This window comes from Apodemus sylvaticus, chromosome 20, assembly GCF_947179515.1.
Source record: "Apodemus sylvaticus chromosome 20, mApoSyl1.1, whole genome shotgun sequence".
Lineage (NCBI taxonomy): Eukaryota > Metazoa > Chordata > Mammalia > Rodentia > Muridae > Apodemus > Apodemus sylvaticus.
In genome coordinates this window covers 11,381,736-11,404,503 of record NC_067491.1, presented here as the reverse complement: position 1 = coordinate 11,404,503, position 22,768 = coordinate 11,381,736, and the positions used below count along the sequence as shown (strand labels likewise).

The window sequence follows — 22,768 nt, the reverse complement described above, 5'->3', positions numbered from 1 at the left end:
CCAGTGAGAGATCTGTCCTCACATACACGTTGGGAAAATGGCATTCCTGGTGAATGACACCCAGCTCCGACCTCTGACCTCTGACCTCTGCATGCACACATACATGTATGCACATGTACACACATACACTCCAGTATGTCATTCCAGCACATCCTGTGTCATGCTACAATCCATAAATCTAATAGCTTTCACTTCTTCCTTCCCTGTAAATCCATGAATCTTCCAACATGCTAAGGAAAGAATATAAAAGAAAACTTTTGAAATTGGCCTCCCTCTGCTGCTCAGAGTTCCCGTACACTGTCCTATCTGACCCCATCATTCTCAGTGGCTCCCGACCTTCTCTTGACCACATCAAGACCAAAACCACTTCTGTGGCGTTGGAGTATAGCCCGTGCCTCGTACTGGCCGGCCTCTCACTACGGTACCTCTGGCAAATTAAATGTTCCTCAATTGCATTCCAATCTGGAAAGTGGGAACTGCGTGCATCCTTTCCTGCATTTCTGGTGAGGCGTGAGAGCGTGTCTGAAGGACGCCTGGACAGCCAGGCACATGACACGCATGCAGCGACTGTTACCTGCTGCAGGGCTGCCTTCCTACACTAGCCTCAGCTGCATGCGTTTGAAATGCTAAGCTGATGATTCCTAAAAAGGAAATACACGGGAGTCACGGGAACCTCCTCTTTACCTGGGATGCCCCCCTCCCCCTTTCAAGGGAACACCTACTCATCTATCAAAGTTAGATCAGATGTCTCGCCCTCGAGTGTGCTGCACCCCACCCCCCAGTGGAACAGCCCTCCTTAGGTAACTCAAAGACCCTTCCAACATGATGTGTAGTGGATCTGTTTGCCCCTTCATTTATAAAGCTCAGACACAAACCGGAAAGGGGGCATGTCTTTCTGTCCTAATTCTTCACTCAACAAACACTGCCTCACAAATACAAGACAAATCAGGTGCCTTGGGTGGCTTTTACATCCTAGTGAAGTAGAAGACCCTATAGCTGGCCAGGCCCTGAGTGTCTATCTAATCAGCGTAGCACAGCCACACCCTTGGGAGCCTAACAGAGGCAGATCTGCTGGGTGGCTGGGTGGCATCTCATTGCAGTATCACTAAAGAACTTTGGAACAGTTCACGATACAATGGAACTGTGTCAGAAGCATGCTTAATTGGCTGAAATTTAACTGTGTTTGGAACTGGGGAGGGGAAAGGGTTACAATGGCTTCTCTTTCCAACTGGAAACTGGCCATGTAGAAGCATGACGTGAACCATGAGTTCATGTCTGGCTTTTGAGTGTTCCTGGAGGCAGGCCTTGGTGAGTTTCTTCTGTCTGTCTCCCTCTGTCTCTCTGTGTCTTTGTCTGTTCTCTGTATCTGTCTGTTTCTCTCTCTGTCTCTCTGACTCTGTCTCTCTCTTCCTCCCTGTATCCCTCTCTGCCTCTCTCTCCCTCTGTCTGTCTCCCTCTTTATGTCTCTCTCTGCCCCTCTCTCTGCCTCTCTCTCTGTCTCTCTCTGCCTCTGTCTGTCTTTGCCTATCTCTTCTTCTTAGACTCCCTCTCTGCCTCTCTCCCCCTCTGTCTATCTGCCCCTCTGTATCTCTTCCTCTCTCTCTATGTCTCACTCTCTGTCCCCCCTCTGTCTCTGTCTCTCTCTGTCTTTCTCTCTCTCTCCCTCCCTCCCTCCTTTCTTCCTCCCTCCCCCATTCTTCTCTTCAGTGTGTGTGTTAGAGTCTCACTATATCATCCAGGTTGGTCTTGAATTCCAGAGTTCGAGCAAGCCTCTTGTCTCAGGACTCCCGAGTAGCCGGGACCAAAGGCATGCCACTGTGCCCAGCCGACTTGAGCATTTTCAAGGGTCATTTTGTTGAAATGTTTCTTATTCTGAGACTTGAGAGCAAGCGCTCGTCTCCACTGCTATTCCCATGCAATTATTGCTAAAGCAATTTCGTGAATCGCCGTGGACCTACGATTTGAAAAGCAAATGAAGTAAGAGCTCTCGTGAAATAAAATAAAATTGCCTATTTCTAGAACAACACCCCTCCAATGAGCCGTAGCCCACAAAACACTTAGCTGAGCTGTTCTCAAGTCTCTTCAGAGCTGGCGGTTAGAGCAGGGAGCAGAACGCACGTGCAGCGAAAGACACACAGAACCAGCTTCTTAAAACTGTGGGTCGTGACCCCGGGGAGGCTACAGAACTGAGTTGGGGGAAGTGTGACAATCTGGCAACAAGAAAAGGTTTCTGAAAGGGCAATAACCGAAACGCACTGAAAACAAAACACAGTGAAGAAAAGGGTGTGTTCCTGTGAGCACCGACGAAGTCCACTATATTTGTCACATACAACATACACAGCAACAACAAACACTGCCTGAACCGTGTCAGCGCAGAGTCAGGCAACTCTAAGCTATCGGCTGCTGTGGCCATCACGTAACTGTTTAATTACAGAAAGTCATGTTTTCCTACCGTCCCTCTTCAGCATGTGCAGATCAAAGTAGTACAGGTTCAGATTGTGTTGTTTAGGATGCTTCATTTTAGCCAGTGTTTTTGTGGTGGTTGGAGAGATGGCTCAGAGGTTAAGAACACTTGCTGGCTCACACAGGGGACCCAGGTTCAAGTCCCACAGCCAACCTCGAGCAGTTCAGAACTGTCTGTAACTCTAGCTCCAAGAGATCAAGAGATCGTACGCCGCCTCTGGCCTCTGTGGGTGCAAAACATGCTAGCAGTGCATAAACATAGATGCAGGCCAACACTCATACACATAAGATAAAAATATAAATCTTCAAGAAAAGAGGCAGTTTGAAAAAAGTCTCATTAAAGAGAGCGGGGAGTTCAGAAAACTGCTGTCTGAGGTTTTGTCTTTGAGTTTCAGGAAAGAAAGCATGAAATGAATTTTGGCTTGGGGTAAGGACAGAATTCACAACAATTTCAATGGCCCTAAAGGTTCACCTGCCATTCTGCACATGTATTTATTATACCAAGCAACCATCTCTACACCGGTAATTATAAAATAGAAATATCTATTGACACCGAAAACCACTGCAGGTGTCCTATATCCCCCAGCATCAAATATCCAGTCGAGCTCTAATTCTGTGTAAAAACCAACATTCATGGCCATCTCACTGGTGTGAGATTAACAGATTGGTAGAACTCTATACATGCCTAGGAATTATCTACGACTTACTACTAGCAATGGTTTGATCTGAGTTATCCCTTTCATAGACTAAGATATCATCGTTTGATCTGCATTTCCGTTTTAGATACTAATATATCCAGGATAACAAAAAGTACTCGGGAGAAAGGCGTCAGGGGTGGGGTGGGGGACGCTGAAGTAGGCCACAAAGGACACACCAGGACAGCACGACTTGGAAACTTCTGGGATTTTCGGCAAGGGCCACCTCCCTGGTCACTATACACTGTATACCTGTTAAGGGGGTCTTCCCTAAAGTCCTGACACCAGGCAAAGACAACAAAAAACAAGCAAAGACTCCTTCCCTACCTCCAAATGCAAATGTTAGACTTCTAAGAAGTGACTGGTTAGGGCTGGTGAGATGGCTCAGCAGTTAAGAGCACTGACTGTTCTTCCAAAGGTCCTGAGTTCAAATCCCAGCAACCACATGGTGGCTCACAACCATCTGTAATGGGATCTGAGGCCCTCTTCTGGTATGTCTGAAGACAGCTACAGTGTACTAATATATAATAATAAATAAACCTTAAAAAAAAAGTGACAGGTCCACAGGGGGTTGGGGTGGTGGTGGGGGAACTGAATCGTCCTGAGGGGGTGAAATGAGTTTCTTCACAAAGGTGACATTTAACCCTCACTCTCCAGCCTGTGCACAAGCCCTTGTTTATTCCTATCCATTCCCTTCCCTCCCCCTCCCTTCCTCCTATCTCCTCCTCCTCCTCTTCCTTCTCCTCCTCCACCACCACCACCACCACCAGAACCACCAAAGGATGAGCCTGTAAAAAGGCCCCCATCAAATGCTGACTCCCCTGGTCTATGCCATTCCTGTCAGAGTGGCACTAGGACACCCCACATATGCACCCTACCTAGAAGCAAATGAAAAGACCATGACTTTGATGGACGCTTGGCATGGCGGAAGGGCCCCTCTGTTTGTCTGGCGGTCCGTTTATTCTTGGCAACTCTTAATGAATGAGCAGCTAGAGGAGATTTCTTGTAGAGCCATTTCTATCTGTTGCCGCAGTCCCGCACACGGAGAAAATAACATTCATTAGCCCTCTGGCTCTCCACTAATAATGACGCGGGCCCCTTGCAGGTACAAGTCTCAGAAAGATTAACAACCTTTTCGAAGTGTGGCTCAGTGTGGCTTCTGCTGATGGCTGAATGGGTCCTGTTATATTTGTGAGGGATCATTAAAACCTGCGTCTTTAGTGTTTTCTTCCTAAAGTTTAAACCCCAGTAGGTAAGTCCAAGCTCTTCATAGAGGAGTGAATCCTGGGCTCAAGTTGTAGCTGGCAGAACTCTCACCTAGCAATTCAAGACCCTGGGTCTTGAAACCTCTTAAAATGTGTAACTTACCAGGTTCAGTGGCACGTCACTTTAATGCCCACACAGGGAAGGCAGAGAGGTAGGTCTGTCTCTGTGAGCTGGAGGCCAGACAGGCTACACAGTAAGACCCTGCATTTTTTTTTTCTCGAGACAGGGTTTCTCTGTGTAGCCCTGGCTGTCCTGGAACTCACTCTGTAGACCAGGCTGGCCTCGAACCCAGAAATCCGCCTGCCTCTGCCTCCCAAGTGCTGGGATTACAGGCATGCACCACCACTGCCCAGCAAGACCCTGTTTTTAAAAAAGCACATATATGCAAATGCGTACTTCTTAGGGACAAGTGGGTCATAATTAAGTTGATTCGTCCTTCATTTGGACCATAACGTCCGATGATATTAAGCACTAGCAGCATTATCATAGCAGCTGACTGTCCTTGAGCACTTACTGAAAACCCAGGGCTCGCTCCACAGGCCTGACAGCCCTTACCTCAGTCTCACAATCAGTTTAAGGTACAGAGCTGCTCCCTCAGATGCAGTATTCAGACTGAACCACTGAGCCTCCGTAACGGGAAACGGGCCATCCAGAATCTCAACGGGCAAGCACGCCGCCTTGTTACGGGAAGTCTGTGCACAGGAACGGATGGGGATTTGCAGAGTCGGGTGGGAAGGTGGCCAGTGCCATCCATTAGAAACAGGACGGACAGTACAGATGGGCCGGGAAACTGCTCCTTATGCCAGGAACCCTCACGAGAGCTTCAGATCTCTCAGCTCTGATTTGGCCCGAGCTCATCCGTAGCAAGACTTTCTGGGTAAAGGACTCGGTGTCATAATTTAATTTCTCCTCCCTCCTCTTTTTCTTGAGAAGAAAAAGAGATACATAAACACAAGGACCGTTGATATTCAATAACCTGAAAATGATCCTATCTGTTTAATAAATATGTCTTAATTATTCTTCTACCCCTGCAATGAAGGACCCTGAGTACGGCGACTTTTAAATGAAGCAGCATTTAACTTGGGGTTTGCGTATGGCTACAAGGGGTTAGTTCTGTCCCGGTAGGGAGCACGGTGGCAGGCGGGGAGGCAGGCCTGGCACTGGAATGGGAACTGAGAGCTCACATCTGATACAAAGGTGGCAGGGAGAGAGAATGGATGAAACTGGGCCTGGTGTAGGCTTTTGAAACCTCAAAGTCCATCCCCACTGACACACCTATGTCAACGAGGCTATACCTCCTAATCCTTCCGCAACAGTGCCAACGGCTAGAGACTAAGTATCCAAACACATACGGGGGACCTTTCCCATTCCAGCCAACACAAACACAGTATACACAGAATTCAAGCCAGCTGCGAAAGCGCATGCCCACAATCCCGGCACTTGATGGAGATTGAGGCAGAAGGTCTACAGTGAGTGTGAGGGTGGCGGCTAGAGATGTGCTGTCAGTTTAAGGACAGTGCAAGACCTGGCTTATAAACACATATATACATACATACATACATACATACATGTAAACAAATGATGTGATTTGGAATGTGAGACTGGTTAAGAAAGGAAGGAAGGAAGAAAGGAAGAAAGGAAGAAAGGAAGGAAGGAAGGAAAAGAAAGAAAAAGAAAGAAAGAAAAAGAAAGAAAAAGAAAGAAAAAAGAAAAAAGAAAAAGAAAGAAAGAAAAAGAAAGAAAAAGAAAAAAGAAAGAAAAGGAAAAAAAGAAAGAAAAAGAAAAAAAAGAAAAAAGAAAGAAAAAGAAAGAAAGAGAAAGAAAGAAAAAGAAAAAAAGAAAGAAAAAAGAAAGAAAAAGAAAGAAAGAAAGAAAGAAAAAGAAAGAGAAAGAGAAAAAGAAAGGGAAAGAAAGAAAGAAAGAAAGAAAGAAAGAAAGAAAGAAAGAAAGAAAGAAAGAAAGAAAACAAATTATGATTTGGAATGATAGATTCCAAAATAGTCACAGTAGTTATCTTTACGGAGAAAAGAACTTACTTTCTGATTTGCCCATATCTGTATTCATAAGAGGCTGGGTGTTTTAATATGTCACCCCCACCCCCAAACCATCCTTCTTCACATACTTCAAGATGGCTGTTCAGAGACACAACAGACCTCAACTGACATAGGATAAGCCCAGAAGGAAGAGTCAGTCAAGCCTATGAGGGAAACGTAAGTGCACGAAAGAGCCCCTCCCTGGACACGCCCTTTTCTGACCAGGAAGGCCCATTCACAGGAAGCAGAGATGGGGCTCTCACTGGCCCAGGAAGGAACAGTCACAGGCTCCTGTGCACTGCACCTGCCCTTGTGTGTGTAGTCTCGTGTGTGTGTGTGTATGTGTGTGTGTATGTGTGTGTGTATGTGTGTCGTCCACCAACACCTCCCTTGCCCTAGAAGCCCATGCCCCATCGCTTGGTTTATCTCAGCAAGGGTTCCACACCTAGCTCCCAGCAGGGTCTCATGGGGAATGTGCTGGGCTCCTGTGCAGTCTGTGTTGATGTCACTCTGTTTAGTGTTAGTTCATTCTGCTCTAAAATGATCAAACCTTCACACAAACACACACACACACACATACACACATGCACATATAATCTTTAAAAATAGAAAAAGTAAGTTCTTAAAAAAAAAGCCTATTTAAGAAATGTATAAAGCTGCAGTTGTTTATAAAACTACAAATGAGTCCTTAATATCCACAATGCCAAAAATAAATCTCAGCTTAATTAAAAACTTCCATCTTTGTGGGATGTGATGGGTCATGCCTTAAATCCCAGCTCTGGGGAGGCAGAGGCAGGCAGGTCTCTGTGAGTTCAAGGCATGGTCTACATAGTGAGTTCTAGGACATCCAGGGCTACACGGTAAGACCTTGTCTCAAAAACAAGAACAAAAACCTTCTATATCCAAAGCAAAACCAGGAACATTTGGGAAAATGGTGACAGAACATGTCTCCTTGACTTCAGAGAAGGAAAAGATAACTAAAGACCAACATAAGTAACTGTGTTTGGTGCTTTGGGCAGGCCTGTCTTCTGCAGAAGTACTAGGGAGGCAGAGGCACAAAGATCACTATAATTTTGAAGCCAGACTGGTCTACATATTGAGTTCCAGGGCAGCTGAGTCTACACAGTAAGACCCTGCCTCAACAGCATAAATTAATCAAAAATATTTGATAGACTTGAACAAATCAAAACCACTTCAGTTTGCCAGGCAATAGTATTTCAAAACACAAGCTATAAACTGAGAGAATTATGTCTGTAATATAACACACAATAGGCCAATACTCACTAAAACTTACTAAAAATAAAAACTCACAAATCATTAAGGGGCAAAGACATGAGTTAAAAACTTTAGCTAATATATGACAAGATTTTCTCCCATTAGCAATCGAATCATGCAAATTAAGAGAAAAATACCATTTCACTCAAAAGATTGCTTCTCCAAAAGTGTGTCTTCATGGCAACTGCCAGTCACACACTTAAGTCCCCTCTCTCCCTGGAGGTCACTGTCCTATGCTTAGCTAAGAGGGGTGACTACATTTCCCAGCATCCTTTGCAGTGATTTGTGGACATGTGACCTGTCAGTTTCTTACCAGTTTACATCAGTGGAATTTATATGCCCCATGAGCTCTTGGAATTCAAACCCTTGTACCTGCTTTTCCTTGCCACAAGCCAAGATACAAACAAATTCAACGCCGGGTTCCAGACAGGCAGCCATGCTCAATACTCTAGGACTACAAAGTGGAAGAAGCCTGAATAATTCAATGGAGCAAATAGAACCTGGTGGCCTGGACTGCACAGCGCCACAGTTAGGTGAGCAGGAAGAGACTTTCAGTGAGGCGATCGAGGCCAGAGGCCTGGTGACAGTACAGTTCTAATCTCAGCAGTACAGGGGCCTAAGGAGGAAGACTGCTGTGAGTCCAAGACCAGCTCCGGCTACTGAGTGAATTCTAGGCCATCCCGAGCTACTGTGAGGCTGCCTCAAAAATCACAATCATAATGATAATTCTACTAATAATAATAGAAAGTCTATATGTTAAGTCACTGGTTATTATTAGTACTATTATTAATAGTATTACTGTTTCAGGACAGCAAAACTGCAAAGAACTCAAATTTAAAACAGAAAGAGAAAGAAGCTTGTGGTATTTTCATGAACTGGAACACTATATACCAGAGAATATTTGATGTATATTGAAGTTATAGTTATGATATTAATTTAGTACTGATACTACATTAAAGTAAAAAAATCAGTCATAAGAATATATACTGATTTTTTTCCCAGTGCTAGAGATGAAAACTACATCTTTGTCTAAGGCAGATAAACACTTTGCCACTAATCTATAAGCTTAGCCATCTTTAAATTTCATATTAGGAAAATTACACAGACACACACACACAGACACACACACACAGACACACACACACAGACACACACACACAGACACACACACACACACGGCATCATATATAATAATAATAATAATATATAATAATCATTATCAATTCCTGATCAAATCTTATTTCAGCCCATTTCCTGCTTCTCCATGGCCATGATAAAAGACAAAACAAACAAACAAAACAAAATAAAACCAACAAACCTCCAAATGCCATCATTTCAACCATAAAAATACCACAGCTTGTATCCTTAAAAGATAAAAGAATTGTAAGATAGGCCAAATTTATATTACTCCCCTTTTAGATATAAATAATTTCTCAGTACCATTAAAATCCCAGTGCATATTCAAACAGGTTTATATTCTTCATATATCAACGTACCACATATCAAAGATATTATAAAACTAGAAAAACTATAGTGAACCTCTAAGGAAAACAGACGATTAACGGTAAATTCTAAACGGTCGGTAAGAGTAAGAAGCAGAGAGCTGGCCCCAAATTTCTAAGACGCTGGCAACATCTGGTACTCTTTATTTCCTTAACTGTAAATTATGTTCTGTAATCTCTATTTTTTTTAATCCGGAAGGTGGAGAGGAAGAAAAGGGAGAGTATTTGCCCTGCCTTCCCGCCTGCCAGCTCCTGAGAGCTAAACCTACATTCGGAAAAGCTACAGCGTCCCTGAGTTCCAACTACGCAAGCGTGGAATGGCTGTGGACGGTTCCACTGTCACAGACCAACACAGACTACACTTGGCTTGGATTTCCTTTGCCTGCTCTCATTCTCCAGGAAAGCGAGGCTGAAATGAGATTCCAGGAGTAAGTCTCAAAGCTGGCTAGGGGCCAGGCAAAGCGGGATTACAAACAGGAAGGAAGGGGCTGGAGAGATGGCTCAGCAGTTAAGAGCACCGAATGCTCTTCCGAAGGTCCTGAGTTCAAATCCCAGGTGGCTCACAACCATCCGTAATGAGATCTGACGCCCCCCTCTGGTGTGTCTGAAGACAGCTACAGTGTACCTACATATAATAAATAAATCTTCAGGCCGGAGCGAGTGGGGCAGAAGCGAGCAGAGATCCTGAGTTCAATTCCCAGCAACCACATGATGGGCCTCACAGCTACAGTGTACTTATACTGTAACTCTGGTGTGCATGTGAAGTCTGTCTCCCCATGGGAGGAGGCCACCGTTGGCAGCCACACACTCTGAACACCCAATCATGTCAGCTCTTGATTATGTATAATCAATATCACCATCAGTTTTTAGACCTTTACTCTTCAATTCCAATTCACCATGTAATAAATACCATTCAAAAGCCATTGTTAACGATTACACAATACTCCACGTGTACAAGTTTCTCCAAAGAAATGTACTCCGCCTTTACTTCAGGCACTAACACAGACTTTCTAAAGATGCTACAAGCTTACCTCTGCTATCACCATACATCACTGAATTAACTGTGAATGATCACTGTAGATGAATGTGTATCTTATACTCGGCTCTCTTCATTCAATAAATGTTTAGTGAAGCCCTTTACAAGCAATGATGTCATAACAAGTTGCTTTCAAGGGAATCAGAAGCAATTTGGCGATAAATGAAATTCTCATCTCTAAGTTAACTTATACAATTTATTTTTATGAATTATATATTTTAAATTTATAAATATATATTTATATATTTAAACTTAAATTTACATATAGATTACATGTTTTATATAAATACATTACATATAAATTACATATCATATGCATATATATTATATACATTATATGTATATGTTATATGTATATATTAGAGAGAGAGACTGTGAAAGCAGTTGGATGTGGTTGTTCCCTTGGATGTCCAAGCCACGTATGGTACACAGCATGTTCGAGGTCAACCTAGGCTACACACCTGTCTCAACACTGTGGAATTAAATCATTGACTTTACTGACATCATAAGAATGCTTTAACTCACAGATAAACTCAGAGAGTGGTCTATGGCTTTTATTTTCTGTATAACATCATTATAAGAAAACAGAAACAAACCTAAAACAAACTCCTGAACAAAAGGGCCGCCTAGTCTCAGAGAAATCACTTAGTATCTTGTACTTGAATGAAAAAAAATAATGGCCCAGGACAAAGTTTACCTTTGAAGAGTGTGGGGGTGGGGTGGGTGTAGGGAGGAGGAGGCCCAGGGGGTGAAAGCACTCATGGTTCTTACAGAGGACCTGGGTTAGATTCCCAGCGCCCACAGGGCCACTAACAAGCATCTGCTACTCAAGTTCCCGAGGATCCACTGCCCTCTTCTGGCAACAGCGGGCACTGCAAACATGTGACACAAAGTCATACATGCAGGCAAAACATTACACATAAAATAATAAAATAAAATAATCTGTTTTTTTAAAAAGTATGTTTACTGCTCTTTCACAGAATTCAGGTTCAGTTTCCAGCACCCATACAGGATGGCCTGTGACCCCAGCACCAGGTTATCTAACTCCCACTTCTGACCTCTGCATGCACCTACACACATATGATACACACAAACTCAATGTAAGCACATGCATGCACACATATAAAAATAAATAAACCTTTATAGCCGGGCAGTGGTGGCGCATGCCTTTAATCCCAGCACTTGGGAGGCAGACGCAGGCGGATTTCTGAGTTTGAGGCCTGCCTGGGCTACAGAGTGAGTTCAGGACAGCCAGGGCTATACAGAGAAACCCTGTCTCAAAAAATAATAATAATAAAAAAAAAAAACAAAAAACAAACCCTTTTTTTAAAAAAAAAAAAAGATTTATTTTATGTTAGTACACTGTTGCTGTCTTCAAATATACCAGAAGAGGGCATCAGATCCCATTACAGATGGTTGTGAGCCACCATGTTGTTGCTGGGATTTGAACTCAGGACCTCTGGAAGAGCAGTCAGTGCTCTTAACCTCTGAGCCATCTCTCCAGCCCTAAATAAACCTTTATAAAGAATTTGGGGTCTGTCTTTCATTCATGCCCATAGAATTTCCTAGTTTCATTTCCACTAGGAAACACATTCCAGTCTAAGGTTCCTGTACTTTCTGCGGCTGACTCAAGATCCACCCTGTACATGATCCACCCTGTACACATCTATTCAGGTAGGCAGACTGGAGATTAGGCATCTGGATTTCAAAAGACAAATGTAAGCCAGAATATAACAGGGGGTAGGTGAGACACAAATGAAATAATTATATAATGACTAACATTTATTGAGCATGTATTATGTGCCAGGCCTATGCTAACTGTTCCCTACAAACCACCCTGTGGCAGCCTCACCAAAACGAGCTCTTACTGTTATTACCCATGTCTCACGGATGAAGAAATTGCACCTTCGATGTCACATGTGTAATTAGCAGCAAGGCATCAGCTAACACCAAAGCTTGCACTTAAAATCTGTGCCCCATAACTGTATATCCAGAAGTAACAATGTCTTCACATGATTGCCTATCAGCCTGACGTCTGTCCTCAAAGCCCTCAAACTACCAAAACCCAACAGATTAGAAACACGGCTCACTTATTTTTTAAATGTATCAGCTAGGTGGCACGAACAAGGTAAAGACAGCCAGTGACCTCAGCACCTGAGAGGTGAGAGTAGGAAGGTCAAGGGGTGAAAGTCATCCTCGATCACAGGAGGGCTAGCCTGTCTCTAAGAAGAGGATGGGGCGGGGGGGGGGGAGAGGAGAAAAAGAAAGAGGAAGAAGAAAAGGAAGAGAAGACTCTGGGCTTGGACACAATCAGCTCAGGCTTCAGGGCTCAAACCCTGGGGCTCCTTCTGGTCAACCCAAGACGGAGCAATGGAGCAGAGATGGTTGGAGCGGGGATTCCTGGCCATAGAGTACCCTAACCTCCATTGTCTTGCAGAAGGACATCCTTTAACTGTTCCTCGATGTATTTTGTTGTTAGGAACATTATCTGGGTAAAGCTCCCTGCAGACGCTGAACTTTCAACATGACAGCAAGCCCAGCGCGCGCACACAGTCACCAGGCTGTTTTCCTGGACCACAAGGCTACCATGGGAAGCCACTCAGGCTGCTGCAGACCCTTGAAATGATCTTGGCAAGGAGGGAAAAAAAAAAACCCACTTAGAGATAATTTAATGACTACTTGTTTGTTCTGTTTTTCATTCAACGGTGAGTCCCTCAATGAATACATTCTCAGTGGGTAAGTACTCTGCCTCCATCTTTGAGAGAAACCTGAAGGCAAGCTACCACTCCTCAGGTGAGGACCCTGACTCTAGTCTCCATGAGATTACAGGTAATCGTACAATTATATATCTGCTACGAGGCCTCCCTATATCACATAAATGACTGGGTCGGTCAAGAAAATGTTTGAAGTCGTTTCTCCAACCATAAACTTTTAGCTCCCAATTGAAACAGTCATCATTTTCCATTCGAGGTTATATGGGGACAGCAAGGCAGATACCATGAGCTTGCTAGGAACATGAGAGCATTTCTTAACTTTCCTCTTAAAGCCCATGGCATGGAGAAGTGAGATGCGTGCAGTCCCCTGATCTCCGCTGTCTGGCTCTGGGCTCGCCCTTTGGTCCTGAAGGAGCCTTGTAGGACCCCACCTCTCTGTGGAGTCCTGCGTGGACCCATGATATAGCAGCCTGGAACCCTGCTCCACCAATCCCTTCCCAGACTGGTCTGCCAGGAGCACAACCAGCAGAGACAGGGGATGGTCCTCTGAGAGGTGGTTCTACCCAGCGGCCAACAGCAATGGATGGGAAGCAGAGACCACAGCCAAACCTTAGATGACGCTCTGGGAGTCTTATGCAAGAGTAGGGGGAAGGACTGAGGGCCTGGAAGAAGATAGGAACTCTACAGAAACACCAACAGAGTCAACTAACACGGGCCATTGGGGGCTCCCAGAGGCTGAACCACCAACCCTAACCCAAGCAGGTTTTTGGACCTAGGCTCCAAAACATATGTAACAGAAGTCCAGCTTGGTCTTCATGCAGGTCCCCAAACAATTGGAGCAGGAGCTGTCCCTGGATCTGCCTGCAGAACAAGTCGTCCTAACTGGGCCACCTTGTGTGTCCTTGGTGGAGAGGATGCTCCTAGTCTTGTAGTGACTTGATGTGTGTTGTGTGTAGGGTGGGGGAGGAGTCCTTGGTGAGGTGGGTGGGGTACTGGGTAGCTGCCATTTTCAGAGAAGAGACTGGGGGACATAGGGGAGGAGCTGTGTGAGGAGGTGCTGGGAGGAGAGGAGGAGCTGATATTGGGATATAAAGTAATGTTTTTTTAAAGGCCATAGCATGGCACAAACGCATACCGTCTTAAACTTAAGTTCCATGTGGTACTGAAATATACTTCGTGTATCTCAGGTAGCAGATTGGCTGAGAGATGACACATTTTCCTGGCACTTTCTGTACATGTCTCACGTAGAGGAATACGTGGGTCGGGGTGAGGTCACCAACCTAGGATATACTGCAAAGAGTAGCTGTCTGTTTGGAACAATGGACGAGTGCTATTTAAAACCAGCACGTGTCGCTCAGTTCCCTCATAAAATGCATCTCTTGGGGCTCCCGGTTTCCAGGGATGGGGCTCCCCATCCTTTACAGAATTACCCAGATTGCTCGGTGGGACCCGAGGACAAGCCACACGAGGTTTCCAGTACAGTGTCTTCACCGCTCACGTTCCGGAGAACAGAACAGTGGACACTAACTGTTTGGAGTCTCAGGCACAGATCGGCACTTCTTAATGGCCACAAAATGATGTTTTTCTCTGGATTCCTTCTTTCCCCTCCTCCCTCCCTCTCCCTCCCTTCCTCCTTTCTTCCTTCCTTCCTCCTTTCTTCCTCCTTCCTTCCTCTCTCCTTCCCTCCTTCCTTCCTTGCCATTTATTTCCTTTATCAGTATGCCATCAGGATAACTTTGAACTTCCCATCCTCTTGCCTCAGCTTCTCCAAGTGCTCTCTTGACTCTGTGTTTGAGATGCTGACTGACACACATGACATGACCCCACTCTACCCCAAGTTAACATGAGCCCTTCAGTGGTGGTGTGGGCAGTATGGTCTGTCCCTGACTAAACTGCTCTACCCCATTCAGATAACTCCTACTTCATCTTACAAAGTTCTTCTATATTCATCTGACCACGGTTTTGTTTTTCTAGACTCTTCATTCAATTCTAATTTAATTTCCCAAGAACTCGATGGGTTTGCTATGGAAAAAAAAATTTAAAGGCAGCCAAGGAGGGGAAAATGTGTATTGCTTCAACATTTTATGAAGCAATTGATACGACTTGTCATGACATCTTCAATTTGATCAGAGACCCAGGGGACTGAGAAAAATCTAAAGTCCTCTTAGATAAGAAAAACCACACCTGGGAGAGGGGAGAGGGGGGGGAGGGAAGAGGAGAGAGGGGGGAGAGGGAGAAAGGGAAGGGGAGGGATGGAGGGGGAGGGAGGGAGAGAAGGGGAGAGAAAGGGAGGGGGAGAGAAAGAGAGGGGGAGGGGAGGGAAGGAGGAGGAGGGAAGGGAGAGAGGGAGGAGGAGAGAAAGAGAGAGAAGGAGGGAGGGAGGGATGGGGAGAGAGGGAGGGAGGGAGAGAGAGAAAGAGAGAGGGGGGGAGGAGAGAGACCTCTCCCACACCAATCATGGAATTAAGTTTAGTTATGGCCCCACACATGAAATTACACATTATCACCAGAGACTGACAGTAGCCAGCCCCAGGGAGTCTCGCTCTCAAACCTTTTGCAGGCAGCCACAGAGGTAAAAATCCATGGTCTTGAGTTCTTTTCTCAGATCAAAATACTATCCCAGGAATTCTGAGGTACATGCAATTGTTATCAGGGAAATGGGAGACAGCAAGGAGGAACAATAATGCCCTCAGAGTGTTGGCCCTTAAGTTGGAAGGTGAGAAGAAAAAAAGTCCCCTCTAATGGGATTGATTCAGAATCACGCATGCTCTGGCCCACGCCACCTAGAATCCACCCTGCTGGCCTCATTCACTGGGAACGCACCTAATGCGCCCACCAAAGCCAGGTTCCCCCTGCAGCAACAGAAAAGGTGGGCTTCTTTTGTTTAGTATCAGAAGAAGAGGCTCGCTGGAATTGAGTGGGTTCTTCCAAAACTCCAGATCTAACTGCTGCCTGGCCCAGGCAAGGAGGGAGCAGGGCAGTGATGAGGTTAGGAGCCCAGAGCTGGCCTCCCGGGGCTCCTTCAGAGGGGTGGCTTCACTGCACAGGACAAGTTGGCTTTACCCACTCTGAACTGGCCTTTCTCTCTCTGTCTAGGTGGTTCTCTGGAGCACAGGTGAATTCCTGGGTGTATCTTAGCTGGGTTGGACCTCACTGAATTCAGATAACCAATTCCCATGTTTGCATATGAATAGAGCAATCTGAGTCCTTCCAGTGTGTGTGTGTGTGTGTGTGTGTGTGTGTGTACACGTGTACTCATGTTTAAGTCTGGCCACAGGGTAGGGCTGAGCAGGACAAAGCAGGTTCATTGAAGTCCTAAACCTAAGAACTGGGCGTGGGCAGTGGAAGGGACTAAGCAAAGGTCCCTTTTTTGTGGACTGAATCGCTTCAGAAACAGCTTACTCCATGTTCACAATTTTTCCTTAATTTCAGATTTGATAGATACATTGTAACAAGCCCCATTTATAATAAATAAAGGTGGCTTATACTCATATTACAGAACTTAAACCCTAAGGAAATTAAGATAATATTCAAAACTTTCGTCCCTGTGAGTCCTGTCCTTTTTCAAATAAGGACCCAATTACAGGCAAATGGCTTACGGCGAGATACCCATATCAGGAGACCTTTATGGGAATGAATTGTGCCAGGAGGTGTTCCCAGCAGCCAGACAGCCAGATTGCCACTTCTGGAGACCCTGCCTCAAGGAGCCATGTGGCCAGCGTGCACAGGAATATGATGACTGTCATCAGGGGTCCTTGCCTGTGAAAGGTTTGGGGCTCTACTAGACATATTGCAGAAAAATATGTTATCCTCATTAGAAAGTTTACCTGACTTAAGGAAATAATAACTTCTCTGTTAATATAACTTTTGACATCCATGTTAGGAGTTCCTAGAAGTATGAACTGCTCTTCATGACAGGCAGAAAGAAAACTGAATTCCAATTGAGCCCAGTGTGGAGTTTGACTGTGACTTGGTCTTGAGTCACCCTCCTGCCCAGGTGACCCAGAATTCCCCAGCCCTAGGTCCTCTTTAGGACTCCTGGCATTTTCACAACCTGACCACACAAAAGGACACCCACAGGGGCTCCAGCCTTTCCCAAGGCAAGCCCTCACTGTTCACAGTCAGCTTAGCAGCCCTGTCACAAGCCGGTATGTAACTGCAGGTGTCCATATAGCAATCTGTATGAACTTCGCTTTAAACGCACCACTGAACACTGGTGTTCTTCACACCTGGTCCATTGTCTTCATCGGGAAATGCGAAGACCACACAGGGGGGAGGGGTGGGGCAACAAATACACGGATGTTTATTAAACACTCCAGGGCAAAACAAAACACTTGAATTGGAGGGAAAAGATATTTTTACCAAGCACAGAAAGTAAAAAAAAAAGGGGGGGGGCTTAATCAACTTTAATTAGGCTGCCTACATTAGTTGACTATGTAAATGGACTGAAACTACTTACTCTTAGGTTCAAGCCTTCATTTCATATGCAAGTGCCCTCCAGCAAATGATAAAGCAATAACCTTCTAAAGGATGGTACCGGATTCCAGCTCTAAAGGAGGAGTCAGATTCCAGTAGTCGCTGTAGGTTTAGCTGCCAGCGCTTTGAGGGAGCCTTTTTACAAAAGCAGACTCGCCCTACTAAATTAACAGGGAATAGCGTGCATGTCTCAAACAGCCTTCACTCAATGAAACGCAAGACCGCGGAGTATCAAGACTTTACAAATGACTCCATTGGGAAGGGGAAAAAAAAATGCTGTGACAATGATTTCCCATAAAAAGGTTGGCGGTGATATGACAACTGGGCAGGAACTCTGGGCGCTGCCTTTCTGGCCCCAGTAAATCGGCAGCTGAAGGTGATTAAGTTCCAGCCTGTTGGGAGACAGGAGCTCCAGCCCGGGAAGCCACCTGGTAGCCGGTCCCAGTGGGTCTGATCAGGTTAGGACTGGCTTACAGGAGGCCCTGGGGGCTCAGCCAGGAGCAGAACTGTCCCCTTCCACCTTTCGCCGAGGCCGACCACCAAGTTATACATGGAACTCCAGGAGCACACACAATGACAAGCAGGCACACAAAAGGAGCGAGGCGGCCGCTCCCATCCTTACCTTTGACTTGACTTTCATACTCGGCTATGATCTCTTTGTCTTTCTTGAATCTGCTCGGGGTGGACATTCTCCAGCTGTTCCGGGCTGGCTTTCAAATGGGCAAGTTCTTGTCGGGTGACGGTCACCGGCCAGTCTCCGTGGAGAAGAAGCAGAGAGTTGTACTCCCTCTCACAGAGAAGCCAGAGGCAGCACCCGCGGGAGGGACGGGAAGGACGGGAGGAGCGAGAGGAGGAGGGAGAGGAGCGATTAGAGCGAGCCGGGCGCCGGCACCATGCTCCGGGCTGAGCCGCCCTGGGCGCTGGCGAGCGGGGGAGCCCCAGCCCGGGAGGCCGGCCGTGCAAACTCGGGCGAGCTGGGGGCGGGGGGCGTCTCCCGGCCGCTTCCTCTACGGCCGCGGGGCGGCCGCGGGGATCGCCCGAGCGTCGCGCACCATTGTTGAGACTCGCGCGGGGGTCGCGCCCCGCCGGCCGCCGCCGCCTCCCTTCCTGCCGGCGCCCGGGGCTGGGATGCTGCCGCCGCTGCCGCCGCTCGGCAGGCCGAAAGGATGGCAGTTCCCACGCGGGTGCGATCGGCGTGACAACGAAGGGCGGCGGCGGCGGCGAGGCTCGGACGCGCCCGGGTCAGCCCCGCGGAGTTCGCGGATCTGGAGCCGGCTTCGCTCGCCGGCGCCTCGGCTCTTTCTCCGCCGCCCACTGGCCGCTGCTGCCCCCTGGCGGCCGCGGCGACACGCGCACCCGGAGCCGCGCCCCCGCCCACTGGGAGCCCAGACCTTGCTTGCTGGGAGAACCTGCACTGCTGGCCCTGAGGATTTAGGCCCTGTTGCAAGCAGGATGGGAAGGTGTGCCTGGGATGTCCCCTCCTCTATCCTGGCCCAGCCTCCCCGTAGCGCTCTGAGCTCGCCCTGGAGGATGGATGTCCCTTGTGGCCAACCCATGCACCTCCAGGTGTCTGCCCTTGGCAGCACCCCCAGTGCTCCCCCTGGCCTCAGTGCAGTGGTCAACCCCTGGAGACCCCTCTAAACTTGGAGACAGACCTTCTTGCCGCCTCTGTGCGGGCTCTGGCTAAGCTATTTTCCAGTGGTTGAAGTCCAGAGTTGGATGTCACCCTAATAGAATCCATGACTCTCCAGGAGGAAAACTGAACATTTTGAGTAGTGAAGGATCTGTCTGTTGGAAATCAAAGATGAAACTCCACCGTTGAGGACGGAAGGACAACATTATCAGGGAAAGCATGATGTTCTGGGAGTCAGCCACACTTAAGATGTTGCTAGATTTCATTCAGCTGGGTTTGCCTTTCCTGGCTCCTCTCAAATAATTTCCAAATGCTGTGGTCCTGATTTTCAAAGTGATTATGGCAAAGAGGTATCTGAGGCCAGAGTGTTTACACTGCAAGATATAAAGATGGTAGACACGTTTAGACTCGTCCCATAGTCAGAAACAATATTAGTTCCTAGTGTCGACTGATCACAAGCTAGGAGTGAGGAAACTAGCATTAGGCACCTGACCTAAAGGATCTCACCGTAAATCTCTCCACAAATAAATAATTACAGGCATTGTGATAAGGCTGTAGAAATAAAAGTCTCATCCAAGAAAAGGGCTGTGGGGGCGGGGGGGGGGGGAGACAGAGGGCAGAAAAGAATGGATTATGTGGTCAAGGCTGCTTGGGGATTAAGAAGTCATAGGAGAATAGTACTTCAACAATTGTTAGTTTGCAGTGTTGGAGAAATAGCCAGTGTCCTCATACATGCAACAAATATCCCTGAGCAATGCCCCGCCCCCCCCCCGCCCCCACCCACCCCACCCCACACCTCACCCCTGTTCCTGAGTTTAAGGGTTGAATAGCAAGTAGTTGGCAACCTACATGAAAAGAAGATATATTCCAGAGAAAAGGCATATTTTCTCTTAGTAATTGCAAACAACTTTTTCAGAGGTTCACTCACATGTTAGGTGTGAGAGAAGGCAAAAAAAAAAAAAAAAAAAAAAAAAAAAACCCACCACCAACAACAAAAAAACAACTTCAAAAATGTAAACCTATGCCTGCTGGTGTTATATATTTGCACTGGGTTGACATTTTCTAAATTACTCATTGCATTAATTTAATTTTTTTTACTGATGTTCTGTCCTATAACAGAATAGAATGTAAGACTGGGTTATCTGTTATTTTGAACACCGGGTCTCATGTAGACCAGACTGGCCTTGAAATTGTTTATTTATTTATTGAGATGAGATTTCATGTAGCCCAAGCTGCCCTCAGCTTTATCAATGAAGATGACTTTGATTTCCCGATGCCCCTGCTTCTACTCCCTAAATACTGAGATTATAGGCAGATAACCCCAAGTGGTTTTGTGTGGTGCCAGGGACTAGACCCTAGCTTTAGTGCATTCTAGCTGAGCACTCCGTTAGCTTAGCTTCAGCCGCAAAGGATCTGTTTTCTCTTTTACTACACAGGAGGTTTCATTATGATTTTTTTTGATATTAAGGAGGCAGAAGGGCCAGAACTCACCCCTGAGCCCTTTGTGTCTGGAACTCAGTCCTGGGCTGCCCTGATTGCTTGTGTGTCTGACTTAGAAAACAGGACACAGAGAGGCTCCAGATCGCCCACTGCAGAAGCTGGGCGGGAAGGTCACAGCCACCCAGCAGAGCCCTCCTGGGCCATGCCGAGATAATGCACACAGTCCTTGAGCAGCAGGGACCCTTTTAAGTGCTGAAATGCCATGGTTAGATTCGAGACCTGTCATGGGAACTCGAAGAGAAAAGATGGGTCAGTGAGGTGAGGTGGGCAGCCTGTGTGGTTGACAGCCCAAGTCACATGTAAACGGGATTCCTTCAAATCTAGCTGAGAGTCCTATCACCCATGGTGCTGTTGGGGTTTGTTCTGTATTTATAGCTGAGAGAGGCAATGAGGTAGAAGAGACAGAAGGAACCACTAGAAAGGAATTGTTGCCTGAGCCTAAGACTGAGCCCCAGACAGAGTGTTCACAACTTCCTTTGTACTTAAAAACAAAACAAACACAAAACAACAGAAAAACATAAAACCAACCAAGCAAGCAAACAAAACACTGCACTTCTCTAGGCCTCAGTTTCCTCGACTTTGAAATAGGTCAGTTTCTAGATCCCTGAAACTGAACCTTACTGAGATAATTTTTTTAAACTGTTGAAGAGCCTCTGGGTTAGCTTAGTGTCATGGTCGCCCTTCTATTGCTGTGAAGAGACACCATGACCACGGCAACTCATGAAAGAAAACATGCAACTTGGGGCTTGCTTCCAGTTCTGGAGGGTGCACACAGGACCATCTTAATGACTAGTGTGGTAGCAAGCAGGCATGGGGGTGGAGATCTTACATATGGAGTCAACAACCCGGAGACAGGCAGACAGACAGACACACAGACAGACAGACGGAAGGACAGACAGATGGGGAGGAATAAGCAAGCAAACAGGAGAGTCTACGGGGATCATTCTCACTCAAACCACCAGAGGCCCCTAGTTTAGGTTAGCTTCCTCCCAGAAGTTGGAGCCCACCCTGGGAAGCAGCAACAGCTTCAGCACTGCTGACCCTCTGCACAACAAGTGCTTCTTATCAGTGTCATCATCCGTTCTCATCAGCCTGCCTCTCACCGTTCTTGTGTTGGGGAGTCTCACTCTGTGGCTCAGATGCCCTCCTATCTCCACCACCCCACCCAGATGTAATCAATCATAATAGAAAGCATCTTAATAATCAGAGATACTGCCCTTCCGTCTAGGATTCCATTTCTATATCTGTATGGCAAACTTCCCTCTCTGCTGTGATAAGATCCTGACAGAAGCAACCCAAGAGATAAAGGGTTAATTCTGATTTCCAGTTGGAGGGGCCATCCTGGGGGAAAGGCATTTCTATAGGAGCCTGAGGATTTTTGTCTGTGCGGTTGAGGTGGGGGAGGGGCGAGGCAGGGGAGGGGGAGAGAGGTGGGGGAAGGGGAGGGGGGGAGAGAGAGAGAGGGAGAGAGAGAGAGAGAGAGAGAGAGAGAGAGAGAGAGAGAGAGAGAGAGAGAGAGAATGCCCCACGTTTGGTTTGTTTACCTTTATGTTTAGTCCAGGACCCCAGCCTACAGATTTTCCCATTTTAATAATTCTAATTCACAGTCGTGCCTCAATACTTGTCTCCTTGTGCAAGCAGACGGCATTAACTATCAGTGTCCAGTGAACAGTCAACATAACGCATTGAGTGTCCGTGACTTAACATGATGAAGTTTGGACATTAGTTTGTACGGTGAGAAATTTTGCACAGATTCTTACAAGAATCCCACAAGGGAAACACTACCTCTCCAATATTCCGAATGAGAATCTGGAGACTAAAGTTTCAGTGACCGAGGTGTAACAAGGACAAAATTCCAGCGCACATCTTCCTGAATCCAGACTCAATATTCTTTTCCACTGTCTGCTCCGTTCTGTGGACCTGAAAATCTTGCCACTGGGAAGCAGGTTCCCCGGAAGCAAGAGGAGCACTTTTCTGATCATGGTTTTATACTCAAGGGTTCTTGCTTCTCATCTCATCATTCAGTGTAATTATCTTTCTCATATTTAACAAACAAATCTATTCACAAATTTGAACGTGGTGAATGGGCAAAGTCTCCTGAAGAGTGCATCTCACAGCAGTCCTCTGTGCCTGTGCGCCACCTGGTGGTGGGAATTGTCCTGGCAGTATGCTCCT

General features: G+C 46.4%; 1 protein-coding gene across 2 annotated transcripts in view; it reads right to left on the bottom strand.

Moving 5' to 3' along the window:
- The window catches only part of Srgap1 (SLIT-ROBO Rho GTPase activating protein 1), a 283,518-nt gene extending 264,804 nt beyond the window's left edge, over window positions 1–18,714 (bottom strand). Inside the window, exon 1 of one of the 2 annotated variants that reach the window (XM_052164951.1) lies at window positions 18,083–18,714. In XM_052164951.1, the coding sequence (XP_052020911.1) occupies window positions 18,083–18,149 (67 nt within the window). In that variant the 5' untranslated portion in view covers window positions 18,150–18,714. The remainder of the gene's footprint in view (window positions 1–18,082) is intronic. The other variant, XM_052164952.1, reaches the window with a different exon arrangement.
- Between the last annotated feature and the right edge of the window lie 4,054 nt (window positions 18,715–22,768).